General features: G+C 46.4%; 1 protein-coding gene across 1 annotated transcript in view; it reads right to left on the reverse strand.

Moving 5' to 3' along the window:
* Nucleotides 1–361: 361 nt before the first annotated feature.
* LOC119321100 (oxysterol-binding protein-related protein 1C-like) overlaps nucleotides 362–12503 on the reverse strand; it is a 95489-nt gene continuing 83347 nt past the window's right edge. Inside the window, exons 2-9 of the mRNA XM_037594933.1 lie at nucleotides 3662–3970; nucleotides 3190–3555; nucleotides 2570–2585; nucleotides 1988–2427; nucleotides 1220–1375; nucleotides 686–853; nucleotides 459–599; nucleotides 362–376 (exon numbers count right to left, since the gene is read on the reverse strand). Of these exons, the coding sequence (XP_037450830.1) occupies nucleotides 362–376; nucleotides 459–599; nucleotides 686–853; nucleotides 1220–1375; nucleotides 1988–2427; nucleotides 2570–2585; nucleotides 3190–3555; nucleotides 3662–3970 (1611 nt within the window). The remainder of the gene's footprint in view (nucleotides 377–458; nucleotides 600–685; nucleotides 854–1219; nucleotides 1376–1987; nucleotides 2428–2569; nucleotides 2586–3189; nucleotides 3556–3661; nucleotides 3971–12503) is intronic.

Below are 12503 nucleotides of genomic sequence, written 5' to 3' on the forward strand. Positions count from 1 at the left end.
CTTTGAATTCAATAGTTGATTTCGGAGCACAATAGGGTCAAAATGGTCCTTTGAATTCAGTAGTTGATTTCTGAGCCAAAATACTATTTATTTTATTTGTGCGCAATATTGCCTTTTTTCAAAATAATAGCATAAGGCTCAAGACTTGTATCATTTTCAAGTTAGATTCTAAAATTCCTGGGTGCCAAAACTTTGAGAAACATCACATTAAACACCAACTATTTTTCAAATCGATACACATTGTTAAAAGGTGAACCCATTATGCTTTCAAATGAATATATATAAACTGCTAAAAATATGTCTTGCCAAAAGGCACAGATGCATCACTTGCTTTAACTAATATGCATGGAAAAGCATCATCTTAGTGACAAACAAACTGCAAAGTTAGGAAATAAAAGGAGAAATTAGAAGAACAAGCATACAAAATACATCTAGTATACAGGAAATTTATTAAATACCTGATGAGGGTTGCGATCAATAATTGATTGCTCCTTGAACTTCAGCTTACATGAATATTCGCGATTACCTTGAATGCGCATAGTACCATAGTGATCACAGTACAGTTTACCCAATATGAGATTGTAAATGGAAGTGGTCACCTGTGATAGCATATTTTCAGTTAATCATTTCACAGAGTCAATCATTTCACAGAGTTAACCATTTCTTGATAACTAGGTAATAATACCTTGCTCCACTGGAAAACTTCACCATCATCAAACTCCAGTGTTAACACACCAACAGGATCAAGTTGAATGGAGCGACCCCAGAACTTGCTCTTTAGGTTGCTATCTGCCCAAAACCTCCAGCCATTTCCCTCACAGTGGCATGCAACAACCATTGGATGATGACTAACCTGGCAAGTGGTATTGAATATTTTTATATAAACCAACATGCAGAAGCAAAAAAACTAAACTTCAAGAAAATCTGTAGTGGCCTCAAATATCTGTTAGTCTACAAAAGAAAGGCTATTTGATGATTCAACATGTACAGAGTAGAAAATCCGAAGTAACGACTACATGGGGCACTGCAGCAGTATTGCAGCGGGCTGTTCTGAAAGCAGTATTCAAACTAGTTCATGGAGAAGTTTAAGGTGTTACGTTACATAAACTCACTATCAGAATGTAAGAAATAAGTTAGGAGAATGAACAGTGGACTATGCTAACCAACAGTAAGAACCTGTTCTTCATATTACTGGATTTCTAAAGGTTCATAAAAATACCTTTTCTGAGAAAAAACGAAGACCTTTATCTGGATAATCTGCTTCATAGGTCTCCCCAAGAAGAGGGTTGAAGGGCTTACAACTCCTTCCATCCGTAGAGGCATAACTAGAAACAACAAATGTTGCAACGCTTAGAATCCTCATCACACTATCCCCCTGAGTATTCAACATAGAGATGTAAGATGCATAAATGTGGTTCATCTCATGATAGAAATAAGCAAATAAACATGTCCAATCACAAGTTAGTTATTGCCACTACTACAGATAACATGCACACAGAAAAGTTCTGACATCTTTGCAAAGAAACAAAATGGTAGAGAACAGGTTAAACATAATGACACCAAGAAGTGTTAGAGGCGGATTTAGAATGCACTCGAATGAGTTTAGAGTAAAACGGAAGACATTGCATAAAGGTGTAATATGTAGGACACAAACAGGAGTAATCACATAAGTACATTGATATCCTCTTTGGTACAAACCAAAACTAAGATTGGATATATACTACAACTACAAAGCAGGAGATAACAAGAACAACCTGAAGAGGAGTAGAGGACACGGTGCAAAATCGAACAAAACCACCTCTAAGCTACTTATGTTTCAGGTTAAACTACTTAAGTTCTACTCCCTCCGTTCAAAAATAGATGACTCAGCTTTGTACTAACTTTAGTACAAAGTTGGGCCATCTATTTTGGAACGGAGGGAGTAGTATGAAAGGGAAAGTCACGCACTTCCCGTCACATGCTGAGAATAATGAGGAAGAAGACATACCCTTTTGCCCCATTCATATGCACGATCAATAAGGTAGGAATACTCAAGATCCTCGAAACATTTTTGTAATGATGAAAGAGGTTCATTGAAGTAAACAGGCAGACAGACTTTGGTAAGATCCTTTCCTATGTTGTCCTTGATCATTGACCACAAACTAACACCCTTCTCTTTCTCAACTGGATCTGGTAGCTTCTTACGCCTTCTCACATATGGATAATTAATTCCAACAGAGTTCATAGAAGGATCAATTCCATCCATCGGGTAGTCGTCCTCATCATCTGAACCAGCTTCAGATCTTTGGAAATCAGATCCACTGCTTTTAAAAGAACTAGATGAAAGGAAATCAGTTGTATCAAAATATATGTTCTCTTCATCGTCAGTCTCCTCTTCAACAGGATCTTGTGGTTCATTGTAATCATCAGACTCGCTACCACTTCCTTCTGAAAAAAGAGGAATGGTAATTTAAGTTGTCGACAAAAGTAAATCAAATATTGAATCGACATTCATGATATAATCCAAAGAGAGTTTGCAAGGAACACCGAGGACTCCATAAAAGAGAAATCCAATATGTGCATTCAAGACCTCGGAAAGTTGGTATCTAAGAACAGCAAATGAAGAAATCATGAATGGAAAGGGAGAGAGGGAGAAGATCTAGACTGATCTCCAAAACTGTTGCTAACGGAACTACAAGTTACTAATTTACAACTAAAAAAGTGGTTATCACGTATCAAACAGTTATCAAACGGTCCATGCTGATTGAATGGTCAACCTATCCACCCCTCGTCCCTTGAACCAAAAGCATAGATGGCTATCTCTAACCATTTGGGATACCCATAGCCACTCAAAGCTATCCCGTGAACCAAAGACAGCCCTAGTAAATATGATGTCCATCCGCTCATGCATGTATATAGTTTGCTTACACTTCGGCTAACCAATCAGCAATGCTCATATTGAACCAAACCACCACAGTTTTGTCTGACATTCTAGAGTTACAGCTATTTTAGATGGTATATGTGTGTGGAGTTATTCACCAGCGTAAGTCAGAAATTCACCAGCGTACGTCAGTAGCTCTGTACTTGTTTCTTCATTAATTAAACCATGTAGAGAATGGCACAATATCACACCATGCAGTGGACTCAAAATTTCCTACTCCCATGCAGGATCAAGTTCTGTTCGAAGCAGGGTCAGATAGATATGAATACCTCTAGGTGGCGGAGCGTGTCAAGGAGTAGCACCTGCTTCTGCTTGAGAAGCACAAGATGCTTGTGCAGCGCCTCGAACTCCTCCCGCACGATCCTCTCGCTGTCAGCAATGGCAGCATCGCTGACCCCTTCCTGCTGCAGGCGCTTCTTCAGGCGCTTGGTGGAGACCGCCGCGGCCGCCGCAGTGTCCCCCGGCCCGACCATCTCGCTGGTGGACATCCTCGGGAACATCTCCTTGGTGGCACGGAGCGCCTCGAGCCACGCGGCCCTGTCCTCCCTCGTCTCGGCCCGCAGGTGCAGCCTCTTGGTCCCCGAGAAGATGGAGAACCTCCTATCGTCCGATCTGCTCTCTCTGACGGTCGACACCTGCACGTCAACCACCCGTTTCAGCGTCAGAGACAGAGGGAAATGGATCTGCGGATCAGAGGAGCGGATCAGAGGAGCGAATCGAAGCATCGAGCGGGCGACTGACCTTGAGGTGGATTTCGCCGAGGGGCTTGCGGGGCGTCTGGTGGTGGCCGTGGCCGTTGGAGTGGGGGGCGGAGGCGGAGGAGGGGCGCGCGAGGCGGCGGAGCGAGTCCTCGCCGATGACCTTAGCGCCGCGGTCGGTGTCGCAGGAGAGGTCGATGCGGTCGGGCCCGTGGATCTTGTAGTAGGAGAGCACGCCGTCGCTGAGCGCGAACCAGCGGGGCCGCCACCCGCGGCCGTAGTTGACCCACTTGTAGAGGACCTCGGAGATGCCAGATCCGGTGTTGCCATGGCCGGCCTCCTCCTGTGGTGCCTGCTAGGTCGCCATGGCCGCGGGCTCCTTGTCCGTGGCGGCTGGATCTGGGGCCTTGGGGTGGCAGGGAGCTCCTCCTCCTGCAGCTCGGCGGCCTCCACACCCCGGAGCAACGCCGTCGCCGGAGGACGTGGTCACCTGCTCTCCTCTGGATCCGGTGAGGAGGGTTGGGGAAGGAGCTCACCACGGCTCCATGCCCTGGATCTGGTGTGAGGGAGGGGGAAGGGAGCTCGCCGTGGTCAGGAGGGAGAGGAAGAGGCGGGTGGCCGAGGGTTCCCGATCTAAATCAAAGTCGAGGGAGGTGGGTGGGTGTGTCAGGAGGAAGGTGAGGGGGAGAGAACGTGACAAGAGGGAGGGGATAAGGGGTGATAGCAATGGCGCACTGGTAGGGGTGCGCCATACGTATAGATAGCAATGGCGCATCTCTTACTGGTGCGCCATTACTAGTTAAAACTAGTAATGGCGCACGGTGGAACAGTGCGCCATTAGTAGTTTTGCAAAAAAAGGAATAAAAGCAATAATAAAAAAAATAACATTAGTGGCGCACCTCCTGGATGGTGCGCCATTACTAGTTACAACTAGTAATGGCGCACTGTGTCTGGATGCGCCATTAGTATGTTTGGACAGGCGCACTAGTTCAAAAAAAATTGGTACTACTGGCGCACCGTGGTCAGGGTGCGCCATTAGTAGTTTCAACACTAATGGCGCATCAGAGGGTGGTGCGCCATTAGTATATACTAATGGCGCACCACTTGTCTGGTGCGCCATTAGTGTCATTTCCATCTATAGCCCTTTTCCTAGTAGTGATAGGTGCTGGTTCTTGGTCATCTCCTTCATCGGCGTCCATACCATCGATGTCTTCGGAGTCAAAGTCGAGCATGTCGGTCAGATCGTCGACAGTGGCTACAAAGTGGGTGGTAGGTGGGTTTCGAATTTCTTCGTCGTCCGCATCCCAACCCTGCTGACCATAGTTCGGCCAGGGCTCTCCTAACAAAGAGAGAGACTTTAGTGAACTCAGGATATCGCCGAAGGGCGAGTGCTGAAAGACGTCCGCGGCGGTGAACTCCATGATCGGAGCCCAATCGGGTTCGATCGGAAGGGGCGCGGAAGATTCGGAGTCTGGAACGGAGTCCGGCACCTTGGAGCCACGGGCCTTGCAAAGGACTAGGCTGGTATTCGGCTCTATCGCCATAGAGATTGCGGCTCCTGGGGCGGCGTCCAACCGACCGTCCCCGACTGGCGCAGCAGGCTCCTTGCTAATGGTCAGAGCGGACACCCGAGCGGCGCTCGGGGCACTGTCCGGCGGCAGATCTAGATCATGCCCATCGTGACAGTGCGGCGCGCTCGGCTATGGCTCGAATCCGTCGAAGATCAAGTCCCCGCGGATATCAGCCGTGTAGTTTAGGCTTCCAAATCTGACCTGATGGCCAGGGGCGTAGCTTTCGATCTGCTCCATATGGCCAAGCGAATTGGCCCGCAGTGCGAAGCCGCCGAATTCGAAGATCTGTCCGGGGAGAAAAGTCTCACCCTGGACCGCGTCGTGGTTGACGATCGAAGAAGCCATCGGGCCTAAGGGTGACGACACACAGGAACTCTCAATGAAATCACCAATGTCGGTGTCAAAACCGGCGGATCTCGGGTAAAGGGTCCCGAACTGTGCGTCTAGGCGGATGGTAATAGGAGACAAGGGACACGATGTTTTTACCCAGGTTCGGGCCCTCTCGATGGAGGTAAAACCCTACTCCTGCTTGATTAATATTGATGATATGGGTAGTACAAGAGTTGATCTACCACGAGATCAGAGAGGCTAAACCCTAGAAGCTAGCCTATGGTATGATTGTTGTTTTTCCTATGAACTAAAACTCTCCGGTTTATATAGACACCGGAGAGGGCTAGGGTTACACAGAGTCGGTTAAACTGGGAGGAGATCTTCATATCGTATCGCCAAGCTTGCCTTCCACGCCAAGGAAAGTCCCATCCGGACACGGGACGAAGTCTTCAATCTTGTATCTTCATAGTCCAGGAGTCCGGCCAAAGGTCATAGTCTGGCCATCCGGACACCCCCTAATCCAGGACTCCCTCAATCACCATCTTCATCACCTCCCTCATCACTTTTAAGTGGTCCAATCTCCCGCACACCTCTATAATCCCCTACTTGAACATGGTGCTTTATGCCACATATTATGATCCAATGATGTGTTGCCATCCTATGATGTTTTGAGTAGATTTCTTTTGTCTTTTTGGTTGATTGATGATCTATATGGATTTGAGTTGTATGTTTTATTTTGGTGCTGCCCTATGGTGCCTTCCGTTCCGCGCACACGTGATGGATTCCCGCTGTAGGATGTTGGAATACGTTCATGATTCGCTTATAGTGGGTTGCTAGAGTAACAGAAGCTTAAACCCGAGTAAGGGGGTCGTTGCGTATGGCATAAAAGGATTTGATACTTTAATGCTATGGTTGGGTTTTACCTTAATGATCCTTAATAGTTGCGGATGCTTGCTAGAGTTCCAATCATAAGTGCACATGATCCAAGTAGAGAAAGTATGTTAGCTTATGCCTCTCCCTCATTTAAAATTGCAATAATGATTACCAATTTTCTTAACAATTGCCTAGGAAAACTCGGCATATCGATCCATCGTTATTTCACACTCGCTATTTATAGTATATAGTAATATGTTCTAACTTTATATTAAGAGAACCTATTTTTGTATTTTAGTGCTCCTATATCATGCAAAGCTATCCTCTTCATACCCACAACATAGTTTTACTTCCTGTTTCTCGATGGAAGCAAACGTTCGGTGTACGTAGAGTCGTATCAGTGGCAAATAGGACTTGAGAGATTATTGATCTTACCTTTAGCTCCTTGTAGGTTCGACACTCCATACTTATCACTTCCACCTTTGGAAATTTCTGTGATGATTCCTTGCACTTGGGGATTATCAATTCCTGACGCGCATCGTCACCTCGCCCTTAGCCAATCTTTGTTTATTCCGTAGCTCCTGTTTCGAGTTAAAAATACGAGCAACCGAACCAGTATCTAATACCCAGGCGCTACTGTGAGCATTAGTAAGGAACACATCAATAACATGTATATCAAATATACCTTTGTTCACTTTGCCATCCGTCTTCTTGGAACTAGTGGTCTTATTAACGATCAACACTTGATGCTCCTTCTTGATTTCTACCTTAATGGCCTTAAGCATTGCGAAGAGCTCGGGAATCATTTTCATCATCCCTTGCATATTATGGTTCATCATGAAGCCATTGTAGCTTGGTGGCTTGACTGAAGAACTCTGTCGATAACACTCTCAACTGGAAAATCAATTCCCAGCTGAGTCAAGTGGTTATGATACCCAGACATTTTGAGTATTTGTTCACTGACAGGACTTCTCTCCCATCTTGCAGCTATAGAACTTGTTGGAGACTTCATATCTCTCAACCCCGGCATTAGCTTGAACTATCAACTTCAGCTCTTGGAACATCTCATATGCTCCATGGCGTTCAAAACGTCTTTGAACTCCTGGTTCTAAGCCGTAAAGCATGGCACCCTGAACTATAGAGTAGTCATCAGATCGAGTCTGACAGACGTTCATAACATATGCAGTAGCTCCTGCAGCAGGTCTGTCACCTAGAGCTGCATCAAGGACATAATTCTTCTGTGCAGCAATGAGGATAATCCTGAAGTTACGGACCTAGTCCGTGTAGTTGCTACCATCATCTTTCAACTTAGCTTTCTCTAGGATGCATTAAAATTCAAGGGAATAGTAGCACGGCCCATTGATCTACAACATTGATATACAAATACTATCAAGACTAAGTTAATGATTGTAGCGACCAGACCTCAAACAGTCTGATCTCTGTGCATCAGTGTCATCCCTGGCTCGGTAATGCTGACACGCACAGTACTTGAAGGATTTATAACAGAGTAGCTGTCACATCCCTAGCTTCTGGCAATGCACTAGTGTTAGTCTTTGGTGATGCATCATGTTTAATTTTACATAAAATTGAAATGGGGATGACAGAACCCCCAGCAGCCCCCCCCCCCCTGAAGACAACTAGGGTTTACTAAAATCTTTTTCAATGAACCTGAAATGCCCTTCTAAAATGTCCAACATTTTTGTCCTGGGTTAGAACCTCTGGAAAAATTGATTCACATTTTTCTAGGACAACATTGGGTCACTGAATTAAAACATACTCTATTTGCATTTGGGCATTTAAATACTATATAATATTTTAAATGTCCAAATAATCCCAAACTGAAATGTTCCATGTTGGATATGTTCTAAACAATGGGCATGTGCAGTTTGGTGAATTTTGAAAATGTCTAGGTATTTTTAGAAAAGCCCTAAAGATTACAGAACAATAGAAAACAGAAATTAAAATAGAGAACCAGAGAGAGAGAACTTACCTGGCATTCTACTGTAGCAGCCCAGCCCACCACCGCAGCCATCCCTGTCGTCTTCCTCCTCGGACAGTAGGATGCAGGCGCGTGGCCGGAGCGCGCGGGCACACGCCCAGGCCACCTCCTGCCTCTCTGCCTGTCTCCCCATCGCCCTGAGGATGCCACGCACCCCCCCTGGACCGCTCTCACTCTCTCCCGTGCTTCTCCCCTTCTCTTCTCTCCCTCCCGCTCGCGCCCGAGCACCACCGTCGCTGCCGCCGCTGCTACCGCGCCCTGAGCCATTCCCTCGCCCCTCTGATGAGTCCATGAGCTCCGCCTCGACGTCCTTGACCTCCTCGCTCCGCCACTCGACGCCGGGCGCGCTACTCTGCCCTCACTGAGCTCGTCCCTGACCGCCGTCGCCAGATATCCCCCTCGACGCCCCGAGTGCCTCAGGCCCTCCCTGAGCTCGCCGTCCACTCCAGGAAGATTGCCGTGAGCTGCTGCCCATCCTCCCCCTCTCTGTTCTCTTCTCTGTGCACCATAGCCGCCGCGCCACTTGTGCTCGATCGCCGGCCGCCGCCACGAGCTCGTTTCCGATGAGCTCCGGCCTCCCTAGCCACTGCTGCTTGCTGCGCTAGATGCGGGCGAGCTTCGGCTCCCCGTGGGTGCTCTCTGCCGCTCATTTGGGGGCCGGGAGAGCGAACCCGAGCCCCTCCGCCGCACCTATTGTCACCGGCGTCGAGCCGCCGGCGAGTTAGCCTCAGTTGACCAGGGGGTTGACCTCCCCTGGGTCCATGACATACGGGCCCCGCCCGGCTAACTAATCTAGTTTAGGTTTAAACTAAATTAGCTTGACCTAGGTTAGTGCTAATTAAACTAGGTTAGTTTAGTTAGTCACTAACATGCAGGACCGACGCGTCAGGTTTGACCTGGACCGGGTCAATTGACCTGCTGAGGTCAGCATGACGCAATGCTGACGCAGTAATAGGTTTTTCTGGATTTATTCTTTCTCAGGAAATTCCAGAAAATAGTGCTAGCTTCAAAAATTCATAGAAATTCAACCGTAACTCCAAACGAAATAAATTATATATGAAAAATTATCAGAAAAATCCAATCTATCCATTTTTACTATTTTCATGCATGTTAGAACAACTTATGACTACTGTTTAGGACAATTCAATTAAATGGCATTTAAATATCCACATATGGAGTTTGAATTTGAATCTTGGATTCAAACCAACTTCATTTAATCTGGTTGCTAGTTGCATTAGCCCAAACCACAACATATTGCCATGTCCCATTCATGCATCATATTGTTGCATTGCATTGATTGTGTTTCTTTTTTGTTTGTCGGTGCTTGTCCTCTCTCAGTAGACGTGTACCCGACGATGTGATCGATGACACCGATGAAGAACTATACTATCTTCAGAAGTGCCAGGCAAGCAAAACCCCCTTGTTCATTCTGATACAATCCCACTCTCTTGCTCCTGCTCTCTTTTACTACATTAGGACAACAATGACATATTTGTTACTTGCTGCGGTAGCTGAACCCCTTATCCTCTGCATGACCTGTCATTGCCACAGTAAATAGATGAAACCCACTAGCATGAGTAGGAGTTGTTTGAGCCCTGATGTGCCTACTCATTCATGTTTTGTTTGTCATGCCTGCTACTGCTTAGAGTTGAGTCAGGTCTGATTCATTGGGGATGAATTGGAATGTGGTGAACATGTCCTACTATTGAGAGCTAAGTGTGTGAACATGATTTGGTAAAGGTAGCGGCGAGAGGCCATGTATGAGTACATGGTGGGTTGTCTCATTGTAGCCATCCTCAGGAACTGATTTCTGTGTTTGTGATCCATGAATAGTTACTACCACACATTGGGTTCTGGTAACTCGACCCCTCTCGACTTATTAATCAACATGATCTCTGTCCAGGAGTTGCAACTAGTTTCTAGTGTTTGTAGGTAGTGTTAGTAGTCTACCAAGTGGCACCCGGTACAGGTGGGCTTGGGACAGACTAGGCACAGTGGCATGGTGTACCAAGTGGCACCCGGATGGTGGGCTTGGGAACCCTGCTCACATCGTTTGGGGCCGTGAGCGACACCCAGGCCGGATCTCCTTGCGGATGGAACCCGAATAGGCGATAAACCTGGACGAGAGACTTGTGTGGTTAGTCAGGTCGTGGCCGACTCCCTCGCCAGGCTTCCACTTGAAGGTTGCCGAGATACATGACGTGTACATGGCGGTAAGTGGCGAGAGCGTGTGTGAAGAAGTACACCCTGCAGGGTTAACATTATCTATTCGAATAGCCGTGTGCGCGGTAAAGGACTTCTGGGTTGCCTGTACAGTTCATAGACAAGTGAAAGTGGATACTCTAAAATACGCAAGATAAGGGTGAGTGCTATGGATGGAGTTCTCGTAGGGAGACGGGAGCGGATCCATAGTGGTGTATTGATATGGTGAATATGTGGACTCGTGTGCGCCACCTCAAAAGAGTTACTTGCAGTAGTAGTTCAGGTTAGCCACCGAGTCAAAGCTGGCTTGCTGCAGTTAAACCCCACCATCCCCTTTGTTGATAATGATGCATATGTAGTTAGTTCTGATGTAAGTCTTGCTGGGTACATTTGTACTCACGTTGCTTAATTTATGTTTTTGCAGAGAGACTTCAGTCTCGCTAGTAGTACCGCGTGGACTTCGACGTTTAGCTTGTTACCTCAGCTACGATCTTGTGCCCTCGGCAGGATCTGGTAGATAGTCAGGCTTCTCAGCCTTTTTCTTTTCTAGATGTCTGTACTCAGACATGTTAAGCTTCCGCATGTGCTTTGACTTGTATGCTCTGATTGTTGGGTCATGAGACCCATGTTTGTAATATCTCGCTCCTTGGAGCCTACTGAATAAAATGCTTGAGTTATAGAGTCATGTTGTGATGCCATGTTGTATTTGCACATATCGAGCATATTGTGTGTATGTTATTGAAATGCTTGGTATGTGTGGGATCTGACTATCTAGTTGTTTATCCTTAGTAGCCTCTCTTACCGGGAAATGTCTCCTTGTGTTTCCACTGAGCCATGGTAGCTTGCTACTGCTCTGGAACACTTACGCTGACCGGCATGAGTCCTGCTAGCCCAGTGCTACAGCCTGGATTCACTCGCTGACGACCGACACGTTCGTTGTTGGGTCATGTATGCCTGTCCCTGTAAGTTGGTGCCACTTTGGGTTCACGACTAGCCATGTCAGCCCGGGTTCTTTGTCATATGGATGCTAGCGGCACTATCATATATGTGAGCCAAAAGGCGCAAATGGTCCCGGGCCAGGTAAGGTGGCACCCGTGGGAATACCGTGCGTGAGGCGCAAAGTGATATGATGTGTTACATGCTAGATCAGTGTGACTTAGGATCGGGGTCCTGACAGCTTTGGTATCGGAGCCAGGCTGCCTGTAGGATTACCAAGCCAAACTGGTCGAAGTTGAGTCTAGAATTTCTTTAGTTATATAAGGGAATTGATTGTGGGATGGAACATAAGGCTCTTTTTTCTCCTTTACCTTATGTCTTTCTGATCTGAGTCACCCTCTTCTTCTCTACGGGGTTAAGAACTAGGCCTTCTCTTCTTTCTATCAGGATCACGTGTTACTAATCCGTAGACTTATAGGATTGTTGGTTTCAAGCCTCAGTTCAGTTCCTACTACTTCCGTATGATAATTTTTGATCTCAAAACCTTGATATTGTGCTTCTGAGTGGTTATGCCACCATTTTGGCAGCATGTCTCAAATCTTTTCGAGCATTTACAGCCGTTATGCTGTCCGAGTCATCCGAGGTTTCTAAACAATCTGATGCACTTGCAAAATCATTTCCCTCTGGTTTCGATGTTCTTCTATGCCAGGTTAATCACACAAATTGTTGAGTTGAGGTACTCTATTGCCTCGACATATATGTTGGAGTTTTTATTATGACCCTAGGTGTCTTAGGGGATCATCTAGTAGTCTAGCCATGTTTTGTGATCCTAGTGTGATGATTCTGGCCCTTATTCTCGAAAGCATCCCATGATGCCACTTAGTAGTAGGTATTATACTCATGGGTTTCTGAACCCAAGATTTCCCTACTTACTTCATGTTGTTGGTGTTTGCTAGTTCCTTTAGGATATTAGT

This window comes from Triticum dicoccoides, chromosome 6B (assembly GCF_002162155.2).
Source record: "Triticum dicoccoides isolate Atlit2015 ecotype Zavitan chromosome 6B, WEW_v2.0, whole genome shotgun sequence".
Lineage (NCBI taxonomy): Eukaryota > Viridiplantae > Streptophyta > Magnoliopsida > Poales > Poaceae > Triticum > Triticum dicoccoides.